This window comes from Branchiostoma floridae, chromosome 1 (assembly GCF_000003815.2).
Source record: "Branchiostoma floridae strain S238N-H82 chromosome 1, Bfl_VNyyK, whole genome shotgun sequence".
Classification (NCBI taxonomy): Eukaryota; Metazoa; Chordata; class Leptocardii; order Amphioxiformes; family Branchiostomatidae; genus Branchiostoma; species Branchiostoma floridae.
In genome coordinates, this window is record NC_049979.1 from 26,137,417 (window position 1) to 26,158,036 (window position 20,620).

The 20,620-nt window shown below is 39.3% G+C and overlaps 1 protein-coding gene across 2 annotated transcripts in view; it reads left to right on the top strand.

The window, feature by feature from the left end:
- The window catches only part of LOC118418402 (polycystic kidney disease protein 1-like 2), a 51,034-nt gene that overhangs the window by 6,989 nt on the left and 23,425 nt on the right, over positions 1-20,620 (top strand). The window contains exons 9-13 of one of the 2 annotated variants that reach the window (XM_035824298.1): positions 788-986; positions 1,638-1,838; positions 2,487-2,646; positions 3,584-3,762; positions 3,947-4,658. In XM_035824298.1, coding sequence (XP_035680191.1) covers positions 788-986; positions 1,638-1,838; positions 2,487-2,646; positions 3,584-3,762; positions 3,947-4,044 — 837 coding nt within the window. In that variant the 3' untranslated portion in view covers positions 4,045-4,658. Of the gene's footprint in view, positions 1-787; positions 987-1,637; positions 1,839-2,486; positions 2,647-3,583; positions 3,763-3,946; positions 4,659-20,620 lie in introns of those variants that run through there. The other variant, XM_035824289.1, reaches the window with a different exon arrangement.

Below are 20,620 nucleotides of genomic sequence, written 5' to 3' on the forward strand. Positions count from 1 at the left end.
CTACGTTGATTTGGATATAAGGACAACATCCTCAGGGTACCCTAAAACAGATGTGAATGGAATATGTTGGACCAAGAACAAACTTGCCATCATTATCAAATCTAAATAACCAGGAAGGTTGACTTAATGGCTAAACACATTCACAGTTTATGGTTAGGCGAGCAACATATTCTTAATTTTTGCTTCTTCACATCTTCATCTTTGACTTTAGCTTTTGGCAGTCTGCGACAGTATCAGTTTTCGAATTTGGGGGGGGGGGAGTACTTATATACTTACAATGGACTCTCAGGGTCTGCTCTTACACGTCTGTCATAGAGGGCAGGTCATGAATGCATACTAGAAAAATATGTACTTCTCCGGTGAATTCAGGATGCATGATAATGATATTGATATTGATATATTTGCTAATTTTTTATCATCTTTGTAATTTTACGATTTACAATATGGTTAAAAACGTTTTTTTGGAAACGGACGAAAAGTGATGCGCGAGTATATAATTGAATGAAAATGGCATTGGTCTTGAAACTCAGCAGGGTTCTTACTGTGATATACACTGTATGACTCTTTTACTACTTATTATTACTACTACTACTACTACTGCTACTACTGATACTGAATAACTGCTAAGTGAACATTTGTAAAGATGATTTACGTTGAAGTAGGACACCATATAACAACTGATGATGACATTTGTATAAAGAGTTGTATAAAGAGTAAATATGTTCATGAATTTTGGAACTGTATACTTTCCTTAACCTTACACTTTTCCTGTTATTGTATTTTACAGATCACATTTGTGGTTTTGTTTGTCTTGTCGCTATTCCGAGAGGGGAAGAAAATGTTCCACCAGAGGAGGACGTACTTCTGTCAACCCTGGAACTGTCTGGAATTTCTGCGGCTTCTCATCTGTGTCGTAGCCATCGTCCTTTTCTCTGTGAAGGAGGGGCTGCGTAGCAGTTACGTCAGCCAGCTAAAGGCTCTTGAAGGTACGACTAGAGCATGTGGCGTAACTGCATGCGCAGGGTATTTCGCCTAGAACTTATTATCCCGTTTCTTGTTACCGATCTTGTGCCTTCGGGACAAACACTTAACACGGCTTTGCTCACTCAACCGACTTGTAAATGTGGACAACTGACTTCGGTTGCTAAAGTGAAATGTAATAGAAGGAGAAGGATGGGCTCTGAAATCCAATAGGCTAGATTCAATGGAGAACATCCAACCATCCTTGCGGCCCTTAGCCGGCTTAGGAGTGTGTTTCGCTACATATACATGGCAAATGAACACCTCTTGGATGTCTACACTCCTTGGCCAGTTTGGTACTATCTTATGCCATTGTAGGACCTGCTTGGAGATAATAGCTTAACCATTACTTTTAGAAGAAACAAGACAAAGACAATTGTACAGGATCCATTGAGCAAGGCATTGAGTCTATTTACAAAGAACTGATATCACCCTATGTGCTTGATCAATTTATGGTTTCCATTCGTTATTAGCTGTGTTAATGTCCTTCGCATGTCGAATTGTATGATTTGATATATTTCAATGGTGTTTCACTTATCACTGCCACACATTGCAATGTTTTGCATGGAACTGATTTCTCAAACGTGTTACACATGTCTTCACTCTGTACTTGCCAGGCGGTTACCTCAGCTTTCGCATCATCGCTGCCTTCTCCGACGTCTTTGCTTCCGTGTTGGCAATTCTCGTCTTCGTCATGACGTTACAATTCCTGCAGTTACTGAGCTTCAACCGAGCTATCGGTGTCCTTTTCCATACTCTTCGGAAAGCAACCAACAAGATCGCAGCATTCCTTTCCATGCTTTGTGTTGTTTTCATAGGTGAGTAACTATTGGAGAAAGTCATCATTTCTGTTCAACGATTGTGTATGTACATTGTCGTGTATACCTTTTTTTTTAGTGAAAATTCGTCAAGGAGGTGAAGTTTTCGGCAACGTTTGTATGTGTCTGTGAACATTTGAGAATGCCTGAATGGATTGTCTTGATACGACCACGGATTGATTAGATTGAGAGGGGTGGGGATGTTATTGTGGTTTGTTATGGTATTGCATCGAAACGTTAAGTTTTGTATCTCTTGTTCTGGACAGCGTATGGTCACGCTGATTGACTTACTAATAGTGTCTGTAGTCGGGAAGATGGGACGTAAGTTACAGCAGCTTTATTGAAACTGCAGGAGACGTTTTCTTTGAAAGAGGATAAATCAAGAAGGGATGGATGATTAGAGATGGTAACTTTGATGAAAGCAAACGCAATGGTATTGTAATAATGCAAATTAGGACTTGAGTTAGCATAATGAATGAGGAAATACTTATTTAGACTGTGCTACTTGGCAGAAGCTTCATACCCATCACATTTCTTCGTCTTTCCGAAAATGATAGTGAATGTTAATTTTTTCTTTGTTTCGACGGAATGTGTTCATAATGTAAACAAATACAGGAAACAGTATCTCTGATCACATCTCTCCTATAGCTTTCAGCACATCGGGAGGTCTGCTGTTTGGAGGCGAGGCTGACGGCTACATCAACATCCTGACCTCCGCACGAACCTTGCTCGTCATGATGTTCGGAGACACGACTTTCAAAGACATGTCCGCAGACCACCTCGTCATTTTCCGCATTTATTTTCTGAGGTAGGTGGTAATAAGGCCGTTCTAAGTACTAGTAAGCATGAGCGTCGAAATGACCTGTGGGTAATATGTCAAAGGTGAAAGCCCCTGACTTGTGAACAGTTCTCGTCTCGGACAATTTCTCGATTTGGTTAGCAATGTCCAGACGTGCTTTGTTTATGTCCCAGGGGCCTTTACCTTTGACACATATCGTCCACAATTCCTGTCGACGCACATGCGTACTCTTTGTTTCGCATGCATGATACTGCGCTCTTACAACTTGATTTACTTATTTTGTTACAGTATCTTATACATTTGTTACTCCTAAGTTCTTCTGCTTTTCCATCAATTAGGAGCTTGCATAAATGGTATTTGATATCTATTCTATTGTCTATTAGATGTTACTATGTGTTTCCCCCCAAGGAACGTTGAAAAGCTACACGTGTACTTGATTTTGTATTTGCTCATACGTTGACAGTAGATAAGCAAGGGTGCTAACGTTAGGAACGTAATTTCTTTCAAAATGGAATATCCTGATGTCAGGTCTTTTTTCTTCTGCATTGCAATTGTAAACCCACATTTCTAGTGGTATTTTGTTAAAGCTTAGGGCACAACCCACCGTATGTGCAAATACGTGCTGTCTACGTGCCAAAACGTGGGCAATCTTTTGGGATCTGTAAGTGGTAAGTACCGCCTCCGTACGAACTCGTACGGAATCCGTCGAATTTTGGAGCACGCGGACGCGCCATAAACTTTACGTGCAGGCAAAACTTTGTGTGCCATCGGCCTGCGGATTCGCCCCCCCCCGTACGTGTCAGTACGGGCGACGCGCCTGCCCTGAAAGTTTTCAAAAATACGTGGCGGACGTGGCCTCCAAAAAAAAAAAAACGTACCGACAAATTGCACGTACGGCGGGTTGTGCCCTTAGATTAAGGGTGACATAGGACTTGCTCTCTTGTAGTTTCGTCATAGCGGTGGTGATGATCCTGGCCAACATGTTCCTGGGCATACTGGACGAACAATTCGCTACATCAAAGAACAACCCGAACGGTCCTGGCGGGGATAGTGACATGGGCGAGTTTATGGTGGACAGGGTCCTGCAGTATTTCGGGATAGGGACCAGATCCGTGCGTCCAAGAGGTACAAAACAACACTGTTCTAGAAGTCTATCAATAGTGTAATAGTAAAATCCTTTGGCTATGTTGATTGGATTATAAGAATGGCATGTTCTAGGAACACAGAATAATCGATTTCTTCAATTTTGTTCTTTTACATCATTTGAATTGTGTATAGATTTTACTGATTAGACTTTTTTCAACTCCAGAAAATAAGGAGACCTATGAAGAGCAGGATACAGCCGAACACTTGCAGGAGTTGGAGGGTAAACTGGACCTGGTTCTGAAGAAGATAAACTCACTTTAGTTCACATCAGAGTCGACAGGAGTCAAGCAAGAGTATCAGATCGAACCTCATTATTAGGACATTAAATGATTGAATATGTGTAAAGATATACAAATGTGCGTAAGTATAACCTGGTAGCCAGCCTACTGTGGCTTGGCAAGGCTCTATCCTGGGCCGATGAAGCGGCAAATTTAACTCTTACGGCTTTTTAAAGCTACTCTTTCGCACCCTACAGGAGTTTAAGAACTTCTTCCGGGTCACGAAAGAATTGCACGGCGGCAGAGAGCTTCGTTGGCCCGGAGAGATGATGCCCAAGTCATGATAGCCTGGATGCCGTTTTGTAACAAATATGATTTATAAAGTGAATGTGTTTTCTATTGTTGGAAGAGAACAATGTATAATAAAATAAATTTGAAGATTTAAGCTGACGTACATGTATCTGTAACGTTGCATGCTATATTTATAACATTAAGTAAAACAACTATGTGTTGTATATAGTGTATGCAATTCAATAACCTACCATGTTACAAAACGACAAAAAATGTATTTTTCTTACACGTCTTCTCTCTCATCTTACCTTATCAGGTTTCGCCTGCAAAATAATGAGCACAATGACATGGTTTGGGTACATATTCATGAAAGTCGTTATGCCTTTAATTATGGTTTATAATTTGAGTTCTGCAACACATTCTTGGTGAGGCGATGAACTTCTTGATCACATTCTTGTGTGACATATTCTTCCATGTTTCTATATGTTGTAAGTAAAACGTTTTGATGATGGTGATATATATGTATATGCATGTGTGTGTATACTGTATAGACAAATGTATGTGTATTTATAACAAATGGAAAACATGATGGAAAATAATAAAAGCATGAATAGCATATTCTTAGTGTTGGTAATCTTTACTGATAATATAATTACGTTTTGTGATTCAGCAAATATCTCCTATGTAGCAAAAGCTTTATTGAAGTCGTGGCAACATTTAAAAATCACTTATTTCTTACGATGATATCGTAGTGAGGACACAGACTAATAAAGCGCATTTTAACAATATCAGACTTATGCAACTTTGAGTACACTCTAATAACTATCATAAATTCATCGCACACCCTTTTTCTTTCAAATTCCCGGTAACTGTTAATACGTAGAAACAAGAGTTCCTAGACCTCATAACTGCATGAAATATTCGGTTTTTGTAAATTTCCTGTTTTATCTTGTCTGAGTGATTATGCAAATATGGCTGATTATGCAAATATGGCTGCAAATCTATTCTAAATGATGGTCTTCTCTACCAAACTTATGGAATACATAGTACCCACACTACCAGAAAGATTGTTCCTTTGGCAGAATTAGATCTTATAATGAATTATAAAAATGACACATTTACATTCAAATTCCAGAGCAAGCAACGTGAGGGCCAACATTGACTCTGACCCTCATCTTTTCAAAACCTATCCAAATACTCTATAATAACAATAAATACAAAGGTTCGTAAGTCTCACTGACGACAAATATTCAAAAACATAAACCAGACACACCACTCTTCATAAATAGCATGGCCCACTGTAGGATGGTAATGTAACCTGGCCCTTATGTAGCCAGCCCCCACTTGCTGTAGCCCTGAGGAGCAGCAGAAACCTTCCTAAGGAGACTGTTTATGCACCTCTGTATGCATAAACTTCTGTTAACAATTAAAACCAAGCAGAGGTTCGAAATTCCCCCAAAGCACGCAAAAGTCAACCTGCAGTACCGTGTTCAAAGTCAAGGAGGCCCAAACCTGGCCGTCAGGCGACCACCACCAACCCATGTATCAATTATCAACGCAACCGCACGCTGCGTTCTGGAGATATATCGCCAGAAACGCATCAAAACACATGGGCACACGAAAGTGGAGAGTAATCCTGCATTTCATGCAGGCAATAACATAGTCAGTCACATATGCTAAATGCGAGCAGCCCGGCTACGTACGGTTACGTAAAATAGTCCATGTAGGACATCACGAAACAAGAGTTTGGGGACCACTTATTCTACATACATACAAAATACATACATGCATACAAACGATACCCAAAACATAAACTTCTTGGCGAAGGTGATAAATATCGTCGTTCCTATGTTCTGTTATGCTCCTTTGAAGATTTTGAAAATCCATATCATAATATGTCCAGGTCAAAGCAGTACCAAGGTAACATACAATCGACCTTGACCTTTGTCTTCCCAACGCACACCTACATATCAAATAGTATCGTAATCCATCAAGAGGTTCTTGAGTTATGCTGACTATAAAAATCTGGAAACGCACACAAACACACACAAACACACACACACACACGCAAATTAAACGTGGCTTGGCACTTGGGGCTTCGATACCAGTAGCGATGGAAACGGTTCACTGTCCACAGACACTCTACATCTGCTGGTCACGATCTTTAAATTTACCATCAGATTCTCCAAGACAAGTGAAATAGACGAAAAACATAGTTCTTTTCCGAGCTTGCGAAGGACAGAAGCCGATTTTTCAGCTCCATAGAGCCATTTTGCCCATCTGTTGTGACAAATTTTTATCAACACTGAGTTACGTTTACGTCTAATAAATTCATTTTACTTTACAAGTTGTTCTATTGTGAATGCTCCAGTTTTTAGTGTTCATGCAAACTCCTTTTAACATTACTGTTTTCCCTTGACGTCAACGATTGTGTCCGATGTCACGAGGTCAAAGTCTTTGACAAAGGGAAAAAGTACTTCGGCAAAATTACTACACTTTGTAGCATAAAATATTCATCTTGTAATAGTGGGCAATTTGCTTGCACACTTAAGGGAAGCAATTTACATCAATTTCTAGAACTCCCTGTGAAGACAATTTCTATGTTTCAACTTAAAGTCGATATTAAATCATCTTTGCAGAGTTGAGGACAAAAGTTTTTTCATATTTTTGATGTTCCGTCTTTGTTGTGGCTCAAATAGGCCCCAATTTTTGAATTACCTCTTTTGACATCACACAATGTCGGAGATCTGGGTAAGAGTACGAGGTAAGTGCAGAAAAACTCTTTTCCAAATGCTGAGTGCCAATACCCCCTTTCCACTAGGACGGCGCTCTCTCTGCGACCTAAAATGTTACAGATCGCTCAACGAATTGTATAGAAAAGAAACAATTCTTTTTACACTTTGTGTGTTTTGTTGTCTTCTCAGTCACACTTTTATATGCTGTATGATATACCCAGTATGAAATTGAAGTTACACATATCCTATTTAGGTCGCAGTGATAGAGCATCGCTATCACCGTCTAGTGGAAAGGGGCCAAAGCAGAGAAACCAGCATGTACAGCATTTTCAAGTCTTTGGTATGACAAAAAGGCAACATGAAAATTCTGGCCACTTAGTCATTGCACCGGTCGAAGAAAAGGTAACTACGCAACAATATTTCTACTTTAAAAAATTAAACCTCAATATCTATGGCCCAAAGTTTGAAGTAGGTACCCTGCATATTGTGTTGTGGAGTGCAAAAACAAAGTAGTTGTTGCTATAAAATGCTTCGCCAGTAAACGTTTCATAACACGCACTTTGACAATCAAAGAAGTTTGACAGGAAAAAGGCAACTATTTCTAGTTCCTCGTTTGTCACGAAATCTAAATTGCACCATGTTGAAAGTGGGCAATCCAGATGTAACTAGTTTGTCATACATGGTTTTCCATTCTTAACAACCTGACATGCATGACACTACATTTCTATCAAGATGTTTCACAACATCATCATCATCATTCATCCTCGTGTGAGGTGGAGCAGACGAAGTTAGTCCTCCAGAACTGCTTGTCCTTCATCGCAAAGAGTAGTCCTTGCCCTTTCAGCCCCGTTTCGACCTCAATGAGTTTCTTAAGAGTTGTGCTTGGGCGACCGACCCTTCTCCTAGTGTCGGGGGACCAAAACAAGAGTCTTCCAGCTGGTTCATTGCCTCGAGCTACATGACCCACAAGGCACAGTCGATGCAGCTTCCCTTTTGTAGAGAACTTAATTTGGTAGTGATCCATACAACTGTTTGTTTGTAGTATGTTTCCACCTTGGACTGTTGTAGACTACACGAAGCATCCTCGTATATGTGCCTTTGAGTTTTTGGGATTGTGACCTAGTCATAAGCTGATTCATCTGAGACTAATATGTCACCCTTTTTGAAAGGTTACAATTTTCTCATGCAATGGTTAGATAGTGCTCATGTTCAAAATGGTACATAATTTATTTGAGCTTACGACATGTTCTTGTCTGTGACTTGCTGCAAACCAGCGACGTGGAACTTATTTGGGATGGGTACTTTAATCGACAAAATACAGTATCATATTCTGGAACGGAATATGCAGAATGAATGACTTCTAAGGCTTTTGTACCGAGAGAGCGAAGATTGTTATCAATTTTGTTACGTTATTACAATCGCTACTTTATACGGTAGTCCTTCAAAAAGTAATGCCATTGGTTTTACAACAGGCTATTTTTTTCATCTGATGAGTTGGAATTTGGCATAATGGTAAAGACATATATCCTCCTGAGAGGGGGTGAAAGCCTGACTAAAATCGCGCTCCTAGCGGGCGTCCTTACAGTTGCGGAGGGGGTCATTAACCCCAGCCAGGTAATAGGTTGTGTAAACACAGGCTAGAGGGCTGTGCTAGCGACCTTCACATATAGTTGCTTGATTACGACTTCGCAGCAATCATTCATCAATATCGGACAAAATGGCAAGTCTTATCACGCAACGGGTTGTTTTTGAACTGCTCTTGACGTCATAAGCAAAAGATTATGCATGCATTTGGTGTATAAGGACACGCCCCTCACGATAAAAACGCCGTATAAAAATACACCAACTCACCGTCTGGTTTCATCGGACTGCTTGCTGTCAGGAAAGGTGGAAGCAAGTTGGCTTACGTCTAAACAAGGTGAGGGTTTTCATCCATTTTCATCAGTCGATATGCTTTGCAGATGCTTTTATAAACACAGACCCTATTTCACGTCAGTAGAACTGTTAAACTAGTTCAGTTCAGTTCAGTTTATCCTCGTAAACTAGTAGTTGTAGTAATTTATTGAGATATCATTTAGGGGCTAATCTTGAGGGGTTCATAAATACATATATACATACATACACACACACACACACAAAGACTGTTACACAGATCAAAGCAATCCCAATGCCATGTTCTATCATAAATTACACATAGAAAATCTAGAATCTTTCGTTTTTAACTGTCTTCATAACTCTACCCGTTAACTGTTTTAAATAAGTGTTCAAAGCATGACGTGTATATGAACGTTCTCATTTCACTGTTATTTTTTGGTTTAGAAATTATGCATTGATGAGTATGCATGGCTCTCAGGAACTGGTGCAAATTGTTTACTGATGTCCTTCCGCTCAACTATGTCAACAATTTTAAGAAATAGTTTTAAAGTACTTACACTTATTCTCACACTAAATTTTTTACTAGCAACCAGCCTAAATCAGAATAGTTAGAACTGATTTGTAAACGTCATATGTATACACATGAAGAGACTGACATTTCAAATACGAAAGAGTGCATCAAGTGCCGTGCAAAACAATAAAAAATATTCGATGGTAGCGATGGTGATTTTAATGCTCAAAGATTCGTCTGCACATTTTCGGTGGAGTTTAAGGCTAACGGTTCACCTTTATCCGAGGCGTACCCTAAATCTGTTAAAAATATTAAATATAAAAAAATGTACATATCAATCATTGTCGATGGACGGTGGTTTCAAACTGCAATATCTTGAGAACGTTGCAGATTGAAATCACCGTCGACTAGATACCCCAATGTGCATGTTTTGATAAACAGTGGATATAGGTAACCCCGCGAATAAAGGTGAACTAGCGTAACATCACAATAATTGTACCAATTTTGCTTCTCTTATCCAATGTTGACACATTCTTGATGCTTTCTAATGGTGCTGATGAAGTTAACATTCTTGCATGTTTACAGTATTCTTTTTCAATAAAAATTGCAATTTATTCACTTTTCTAAAGCCTCGCGATGGAGAACTATTTTAGCAAGAGTAGTTTGCTACAAATAGAGTCCATTCAAAGTTACTGAGAGGGTTTTCATTATCAGCATTTACAAATGTTTTCAATCATTTGCTATTATTTTTCTAAAAGATCTGATCCTTTGGAAACGTTATTTCAATTAAATATTTCCCGGTTGTGTAAACGTTTTAAAATATTCATAATGTGAAATATGATATTAGCAATGAATTCTAAAGAATGGTAACACCATTCACACATTCTTGCGTAGTATGGCTGGATGCCATGCATCAATGGGTTACTAGTGTCCAGCAGTGAATCATCATCATTATCATCTAAAAATATACATAGCAGAAAATAAGGCTTTCTTCAATGGCGACAAAACCCGAATCAATCATTTGGAAAATGTTGGAAATACGTATAAACATTCTAAAAGTGAAAAAAATTACATAGATGTTTGAAAATAATTGTAAAAAAGATACTTCTGTTCGGTCACTTTCAAGCATTTTCCAAAATAGTATAAGGAATTGAATTAGATTAAATTTTTACATTCAATTTTATATTATTCTCTTATTCAAAGCAACTTAAATGTAAAACATAAAAAAAACTCTGGAATTTGGAATGGAATCTACAGCTAAATTAAAGGAAAATACACACAGATACACACAATACATGTACACATACATGTATACATACACATACTTACACACAGATACAAATACACACACAAATTTCAACTCATTTAATAATAAACTAGAAAGGCCGACATTTGCTTAAGAGCAAATACAGCATATTTCAGCCATACCCCTTCCCACGCAACATTGGACTGTTCCAAATCACCCCTGCGCAAAAATGGAACATCCTCTTAACAGTACATTATCCCCCAAAGTGGACTGGTATTGTGAATTGATTCCAGGTAAAGACAGAGCTTGCTTCTATTTTTCAGAAAATGACAATAATCACACCTTCCATTCAGAAAATTTTCATCATGACTGAAAATTGTTGAATGACTTCATGTAATGTCATTAACAATTTGCAGTACGATAACTAGGTGTAAGTTTAAAAAAGTATAAGCTCCTTGTGATGTGGGTACATTTATTATTGCAGTGAACTTTTTTTATTCAAGTAGGGCATACGATTTAATAATTATCAAGCAGGTGCAGGTACTGTAGGAGCGTTTGTCTTCTTCAAGCTGTAAAACTGTTAAACTGTTTTACTTTGTATGCAATCAGCCATCGAGCCTATTCTTATTTTAGTTTAACAACTCAGTCCTGCCAGACCCGGAAGATACGATTGAACCTTGTTCGAGGATTTATTTTCGTCTGTCTGGTCAGTCTGTTCATACCCTGGCGCTGAGAGTGTTTTATTGGGCTGAAACTCTGGTAGTTTAAAGTTACTTACAATTTAAATGTTCAAAGTTTATGTCAAACAACAACAGGAACACATACATTTGCTCTGGAGAAAATACAGCAGTTTTCGCAAGTTCCAGTCCAGTGATAGAAATGTGGCCACTATAGACAGGTGGTCACTATAGAGAAAAATGCTGATCTATTGACTAGGAGCCATACGTTACACATGATTTCAGTACACTGATCGTTAATCATATAAACATTGCACAGGTAAGCCAATTGTTTAGATGTACAATTAAGTTCAAATAATTCTGAAGAGAAATATTGATGAGAAAATAATCATTCTCGCCACTGTCTAACTTATAATTACGTATCAAAACTAAACGCAGATTTTCTAACTAACGCACCTTTCGCCGACTTCATCAAAGGACCGCCGGCTATCAATCAAACACGGCTGTTGATTAGACTTAGAGTTTCAAACAGTCATGTGCTGTGTGCCAGATGACAGCGAACTTCATGCTACGTGATGTTTTACATTGCTTGGACCTTCTTTCCTACAGCGGGGCTTCTACAAAATATTTAGACTGTAACACTGAGTCCCACATGTTTTATAGAATAGAATTTGACGCAGAACAGCGTTTTTTGCTGGGTATTTTTCTTGAAACATGTCCGTGGGAATATCAGCGAGGCGGCGACGTAGGGATATCAGACCGTCAACAAAAGTTGCACGGCGGCTAACGGCGCAGCGAACATACTAGCGCTATAGATAAGCGCTTCAACTAAGGATGGCAACCCGTACAATATTTTTGTATACTGTTGAGCTAAGTAAAGTTTGTTGTTTATGAGGTTTTAGTTGTCTTTGAAGCTTTGACCCGAAATATTTTAAAGTCAAACTGCTGAAGAGAAGTAAGTGACTGCTACGATTATCGTAGATATGGCCCTAAAAAAACTGATAAAAGAAGCCTTCTCAATAGTCTAAAATGCAAGAGCTTCCAGGGGGGCTTCGCCCACCTGGGTCCCCCCCACAGTGGCCCTGCCCCTGGACCCCGCCAGGGACATTCGGCGGCCCCCGGACCCCTGTCCGACGCTTTGAAAAAATCCTGGCGAGAAGTCTGTACGGCCTGAGTCTTCAAGTCAACGTATTGTGTGGTCCCGCTTATGAATATTAATTAGCCTTCGCTTTCCTCTTCGCTGATTGGCTGAACCATTAATTGAATTAACTCTTCCTGCCGGCTAGACGCAGGTGCAGATGTCGGCTCTGTGGGGTGAACGTCCGAAAGGTCATGGCATGGAGAACGAAAGAAAACCAATTTCCCCTAAAAAAAAGTGCTGTAATTAAGCCTTTTACAGTACTTTATGCCAAAAATTTTACTTGGATAATTTTACCAACTATCTTATGCCTATCTAGACCACATGTTACTCATACCAGGGTACAGGGGTGCAAAATATACCGTTATAAGACCGTCAACAACAGTCGCACGGAGCTAACAGCGCAGCGAAAATACCATCGCTAGCGTTTCAACTTCGGATAACAAGTTATAAGTACTGTTGAACTCAGTAACGTTAAAGTTTGTTTTTAGTTGCCTTTGACGGTTTGACCTGAAATAGTGTTACGCTAAACTCCTGAAGAGAAGTTAAGTGACTGCTGCGATTATCATAGATATGCCCCTAAGAACTGATACAATATAAAGCCTTCTGAATAGTCTAAAATGCGAGAGCCTTAGGCGGGCTTCGCTCCCCCTGGCGGGAACACTGCTATATACGGGATCATGAGGCCCCGCTTATGAATATTAATTAGCCTTTGGCCTCCTCTTCGCTGATTGGCTAGGTCTTTGATTCAATTAACTCTACGGCTGACGTGCACAGGTGTGGCTCTGTGCGAGGTCACGGAAGGTCACGTCAGAAGGCCAAAAGAAAACAAATTTCCCCTCAGAAAAGTGCCAAAATTAATCATTTTAAAGTTGTTTATGTCAAAAATTTTACTTGAATCTTGTTACCAAGTATCTAATGCCTATCTATACCAAATTTCGGGTCATTTAATTGTAATACCAGGATACAGGAGCCAAAAGTGTCCTTTTTTGGTCAAAAATTGGCCAAAAATCGCAAAAATAAGCATTTTGTTGCACTGTACACCAAAAGTGTTATTGAATTTATATGAAGGGATTTTTAAGGCACATCTGTGTCAAATTTCAGCTCATTCGGTTGCAATACCAAGGTACAGGAGCCAAAAGTGTCCTTTTTTGGTCAAAAATTGGTAAAAAAAATCGCAAAAATAAGCATTTTGTTGTACTGTACACCAAAAGTGTTATTGAATTTATATGGGGGCATTATCAAGGCACATCTCTGTCAAATTTCAGCTCATTTGGTTGTAATACCAGGGTACAGGGGCCAAAAGTGTCCTTTTTTGGTCAAAAATTGGTCAAAAAATCGCAAAAATAAGCATTTTGTTGTACTGTACACCAAAAGTGTTATCGAATTTATATGGGAGCATTATCAAGGCACATCTCTGTCAAATTTCAGCTCATTTGGTTGTAATACCAGGGTACAGGGGCCAAAATATACAGTTTTGGTCTAGAATTGACCAAAAAATCTCAATAAAATCATTTTAGAGGCAGATATGAAAAAACTGAGAAAAAAGCATCAAGGTATTGGCCCATTCTACCCCTGTGCCAAATTTCAGGTCATTCGGTCCCGGAACGGCGGAGATGAATCACTTTGAAGATTTGACAGGAGAAAGAAAGAAAGAAAGAAACATTACGAATACAATATATTTCACCATACTATGTATGGCTGAAATATAAAAATGGGCCTGTGATAAGACCAGTGTCTCTATTTTCTGAAACACCAAAGTATACCTGTGAGTGTGTGTAGGTGTGTGCGTGTGTACACACGCACATAACATCACATATGTACACGCACACATACACACAGACGCACACATGTACACACATATACCTCAATTCCACTTGCACACCCACATACACACTTACAGTCACACTCTCATGGGCTAACATATACATCCTTCCTAGTCCACAACTAGAGGTGTCTGTACCTGTAAGTTGAATTGAATTCGCTGTGAAGACAAAGAAGAATTCATAATACCACTGCAAAGTATACTGTCTACTCATTGCTATAAACAATATAAGAACGATTTCTACATGTTCATTTATAGTTCATATTTATCAGCGCGGTAACCTTTATCTGTTCCAAAAAAGCAGGGTGTCAAGTCGACAGGAGGCTGTTTTTAAATTTCAATGTTTTCAAAATGTCTCAGTTTGAAACCGCCGTCCGTTGACTTGATATACCTTAATACATTGCTTCTGAAAACATCGGATTTAGGTTACTTCGAGGATAAAGGTGAACTGGAGTCACAGTAAAATGATACCGCAATAGCAGGATCACAAGAATGAAGACCGTGATCTTGTCCGCCATCTTGTTTCTGATGAGTGGGGTAGATGTTGGCATAGGTTCTACGACTCCAGCACCGACTTCAACTCCATGTAAGTGTTTATTGCTTATTTGTACCTTAAAAGTTAGTTCTGAGCAAACCAGGGTAAAATAAAAATCTCGAGATTTTCGAGGTTTTCCTGCGATAGATTAGAGAGAGCTTATTTGCAATCGCAAAATCATGCTCGAGGGCTAATTGCACGTACAATATCGAAATAAGAGTAGAGTTAGTACATAACATTGGTTTCTTATCTACTATAAGGTACTAAGTTTACTATTGTAGGGTTTGACTTCTTTGAAGGCAGTGGTTAATGAACTGTCACACTTTCTGGAAAAAGGAAGGGTTTTGTGATTTGAGTAAAAATGTCTTTTGCTGATCTCCTAAATGTTTAAAGTCGGTGAAATCGAGGCAACAGTTTGAAATAATTATTTGATAGTATGGTAATGGCAAGGACTGATCATTATACCACACATACATATATAAATAGATAAGATCGAGTGAAATTAAAAAGCAAATCATTATAATGACATATTGTAAATGAGGACGGACTAAGCAACTAACTAATGAAATACAGTAAATGTATTTAATGTCGAGGGGATTTAATTTCGCAATAACTAGAAAATGCAGTGTTTCTTGTGATCTTGTGTTCGCGGCAGCACTACAGCCATACACTGAAATTAGTGGAAACAGGTCGAAAAGCACCTAAAAGCGACTAGGAAAAAGGTGGATAAACGTGAATTCTTAAACGATCGTATTTTGATATGTGCCATATCGACATTCGATAAAATAAGAACATCTTCATGCTCCGTCATAATAGGGATAAATTGTGTACAATTAACCATGAAAAATTTCTCATAGGTTTATGAAACATTACATATATACAAATCATCAAAAGTGTCACGGTAAAAGACATACCGTGGACACAGAAACTTTTGCGGTGGTATATTTTCTCGATTTTCCCGGTGGCCCCTTCACCGCGAACTCAAAAGCACCGCTAACGTATTTATTCTGTCTTCTCCTTGTGCCACCTACGGCGATCTCTTCTACATGTACGAACATTGCCTCAACATTATGATAAAATGATGAAATGTTTCAGGTACTTTCTACGGGGAAGGCACTTACAGGTCATTTCCAAGACATATTTTTTTTAGGTCGCCTTCATTCATTTCTTCATACGACTTACTGTATAACACCATGGTGGAAAAGTACATATTCAAAGGTCAGATTAGTGAAAATTGGTCCCGCCAAAATCAAAATCAAAGGTGGGCTATTCTGTCCTTTTGTAGCAACCTTGTCGAGTAACATAAGAGTGGTTTCCGACAGGAATTTCGTGGAGGCACCGGGTTTCCATGTCATGATCAAGTTTGCAGAATGGCTTTACCGTGAACTCAAAACAACCGCTAACACTCCGTTCTTCCATCCTCTACCACGAAATTAAATCCCTGCGAACTTGAATACATTTTGACTATCTGAATAAATAAAACGGCTCGATTTGGACCCCATATGGTCAGATTAGGTACAAAAGTACATTGACCGCTTGAGCAAATGTTTAACGTTCAAATGCATAAAGCTGATGAGGAGTATATCGTTATACTAGTAATAACCTAAATCTCCTTAGGTTGAAGACAGTACAGGCTTCCTCTCACTTAGTACCGTTGTCATCGACGTTACAACATTTACAAGCTTTCCTAGAGCAGATTTTGCACATTGCTTGCAGCCTTTTTTCCACAGCCTGTTTGCACACGACTTGTTTATTCACAGATAAAACAACGCTGTATAGTTTCAGCCATCCCAGCTTTCCACCTCCCAATACTTACTATAATATTTGTCTTACATCAAAAAGAAATTAGATGAGTGAATTCGTGAGTCGAACGTCTAGACTTGGCATCATGCAAAGATATGTCTTTTTTTAAATTCTAGTATCTGTATTATTGTTGCTTTTATGTGTTATGACGTTTCAAAGCAATGTTAAGAACTTTTAATCTACTTTGCCAAGAAAGATATGTTTACGGTGGCATGTGTGTGCATGTATGTGTGTGTGTGTGTGGGGGGGGGAGAACAACATAACTCGAGACCTACTCCAAACAATAAACCATTTAAACCTGTAACTGAGAAAGAATAGAACATTGATAGATGAAATGGAAATGAAGACCAAATGAGCAATGATTGTATAATTTTGTTTACGTCGATGGATTTTTTATACCACAAATTTCAATAAAAGTTAGGAGAAGGGGAACATAGTATAGTTAGATTAAGTTCAGTGAGACCCCATTTGCATAAATGGTTTGAAAATGCAAGTATAACCTGCTTTCTTAAGATAATATTGTCAACTTCTGTTATTTGGGCGCAGGAGATGATTAACTGACATAATCTATGGAAATGAAAACCTCATTTACATAATTCATGAGAAACGCACAAACCACAAACGTCGTAAAGGTAAAAATTGTTTTGCGAAGGGATGGGGTCGTGAAACTCTTGTTCAATGTAAATGTAATAATCATAACTATATAAATCCCATTTATTGAGCGTGAAAGACTTGTGAGATGTTGCTTCTGTGGTACTTCAGGTCCGGGCCCTGGTACCGTTAAAATCAATGGGGACTATCTCAGGATCGTGGGAACGGTCGAAGAACCTGCGCTGTTCGAAGCTACGGTCGAGCCGTACCACAGCTGCTACTCAGGACAGGTGAGCTTCTCCTGGCATTGTCGCCGGAATGCCTCCAACTCAACTCCTACACCTGTCGCTCGGTACGCTCCCTCTTCGGTAGACAGCAGCGGTAATAACGTGTACACGGACGCATGTGGTGACGTCGACTTTAAGGAACTTTATAGGGCAGGAAGTGCCATCCGGCTCAACCAATCAACGATGGATCCAGCAGCTACCTACGTCATCAAAGTGAACGCAACTGTTGGGGGGGCCTCGGCGGTCTTCGCACAAGAACTCCACATCATTGTCGGCGGTCCGCTGCCTGTTTTTTCAATCAGGTACGATAGAAAACTATTTGACCTTTATCCACGGAGTAACCTAGTATCGTTAGTTCACTTTTATCCGAGGGGTAACCTATATCCGTTGTGCTGCTGAAAAATTAAGGGTATCCAGGTATATCAAGTCGATGAATGTTAGTTCCAAATTGTAATATTCTCAAAATATTGCAGTTTGAAACCACCATCTGTCGACTTGACACCCCGAAATACATCGTTCTTTAAAAGAACGGATAAAGGTTACCGTGCGTATAAAGTTATATAGCGTTATATCCGCTGTTTTTATAAACCTGGTATTTAGAGATCTCAAGTTGCTGGCGGGGGTTCCAAACCCACACTTAAAAACCACCGTCCGTCGACTTGAAATCCTTAAAAAAGGATATATCAGTCCGCAGATAAAGTTATCAGCTCTATTTCAAATTATGGCAAGTGTTCTTGCCACATGGATTTGATTTATGGATATGACTTACAATAATGGAGTTGACTTCAATAAGCCAGGCACTATTCCATAAGTTTTCTGTCCAGATAATGAATTATAGTAAGTGAATTACGTAAATTACGTAATTAATGATATATGCACCTATTTCCTTCCTATACAAGTGTCAATCATAAAGATCATATTATTGTTATCTAATCACTTTATGGATAAGATGCTATTCTTGACCGTTGATATCTTCTTTTGATAAATAAATCTATTGTTATCCATTGTTATCTACTTTTATTTCCAAAATACTGAATGTTTCATGTTGCAATAAGCCCTCGGGGAATAACTTGCAAATAAACTCCTTATAATTCATCAATCACCAGGTGCAGGGATAATTGTCTAGACCGTATGATACTGACGAAAAGATTGAAACTGGAGGTAGGCTGCGTGACTGGCTGTGACCCTAGTGATAGCGGGGCGTGGCACCGCCGCCGGAGAGCCAGCATAACTTGGGATTACCGTTGGCAGCTGTACGAAGAGAACATTGAAACCGGAGATGTTACCGAGATTCCCAACTTGGCTGCGTTGACAGAATCAGGTAGGTCAGGCTGCCTTTCAATATTCACTACGTAACAAAACTAAAATTTGAGTGAAACTTGACATGTCAGCGCCGTGTACAGGAATGTCCCCATCCGTGATATTTGATCCTTTTCTCGTATAAGCCTCCTTACACTAGTTACTACGCATGCGCGCATGAAAGGCTCTGGGTAATATGTCAAAGTTCAAGGCCCCAGAAAATCAACATTCCGCCATCTTGCAGGCGCCATTACGTTCCGGACATTGTTACACAAATCGAAACAATGCTACAGACGTGAGGCTGTTTACGTCTGGGGGCCTTCAACTTTGACATATTACCCATAGTTACTTTCACCCACGCATGCGTGGTAACTAGTGTAAGAAGGCTTATATAATCCTGGATATGGTTCGGGGATGTCCATTATTACGGTTGTGCTAGGGTGCAGAAGTTCTCGGAAATTAGAGCTTTCGAGCAGTGATTTAAAAAAAACAACTGTTTCTGTCTTACATGTTTGAAAATGACCTTTTTTGCCATAGTGACTACATATCGTTATACTACATCATGTAAGCATTTTATCTGTGATTGTATACATAAAAACTGCATAACTGTAATATCTATTACTAATAAGAAGCATGGAATTATATTGATAATTAGCTACTCTACACAGGTGGAATTCTAAGCCACCAGTGAAAAAATGCTCCGCGTTGAATGTCGATTGTTTAAAACAATTGTGTTACAGGTGAAGTCGATGATAAAGACCTAAAAGTGGAAAAGAAAATGCTGGAGCCGGGGAAGAAGTACCGGTTTCGCGTGACGGGTCGGAACTCGGAAGGCTCGAGCTGGAGTTTCAGAGAGTACCATGCTCTTTCCACTCCGAAGTACGACGTTAATTGCTCCGTTACACCAAAAACAGGTAGCATTAACACTCGCATTTTCTGTGTAAACATTTCACTTGTTACGCCAAATAGGAGTTACTTCAGCAGCGGGATGTGATTTGGGAAACGGTTAGATTACGTCCAATTTCTTTCTTCAGTGGCACTTAGCAGATCTGTTGAAGAGCAGTTACTCCAAATTTTCTTCAAGCAATGTTTTTAAAAGTACATACATGCAAAATTTTTGACGACAGTCCATCTTGTTCACGGAAGGTGACCTAGTCTCGATCTCGCGAGAGAGCACGAGACTAGGCCAGGCTTGCGTAGATCATCTGCCCCTAGGTAGGACCTACCCTTACCCCTTCTCTGCAAGGAGGCAGGTGGGAGGGATGGGGGTGCAGGTGATCTACTCAAGTCTGTATATTAACTACTAGTATACAGAGGTGTATAGAATATCTTCTCGCTTATTTGCAGATGTGTAGATCTAGGAACTGTCAACAGATAATATTTCCTATGAAAAGGCTTGTCTAAGTGTATCAAAAATAAAAGAAAATATCTATCCGATGCAATAAGATGTTCAAAGTACAAAAATGATTCTTTTAAAACAGATATAAAGCACAATTATTCCTGTGATACAATTTACAGTCTAAGATGAAATCACGTACATGAGCATCAATACTCTCCTATTTTTTCCTGCAGGTTTTTCGACTGGTACAGGATTCACCATCACAGCTGACGTACCGGAGGAGGTAACTTCGGAAGAGGACATAGACTACAGCTTCTTCAGTGGAAACACCTTACTCTCGGAGCAAGATTCTTCTGTAGCAGGACCGTACCGCTTACAGAGTGGGGAGGCAGGTAATGATTTTGCAGTGACCATCAAAGTCCAGGCAAGGGGAGACGAAATCTTCTACTCGGAATGCACCGTGAATG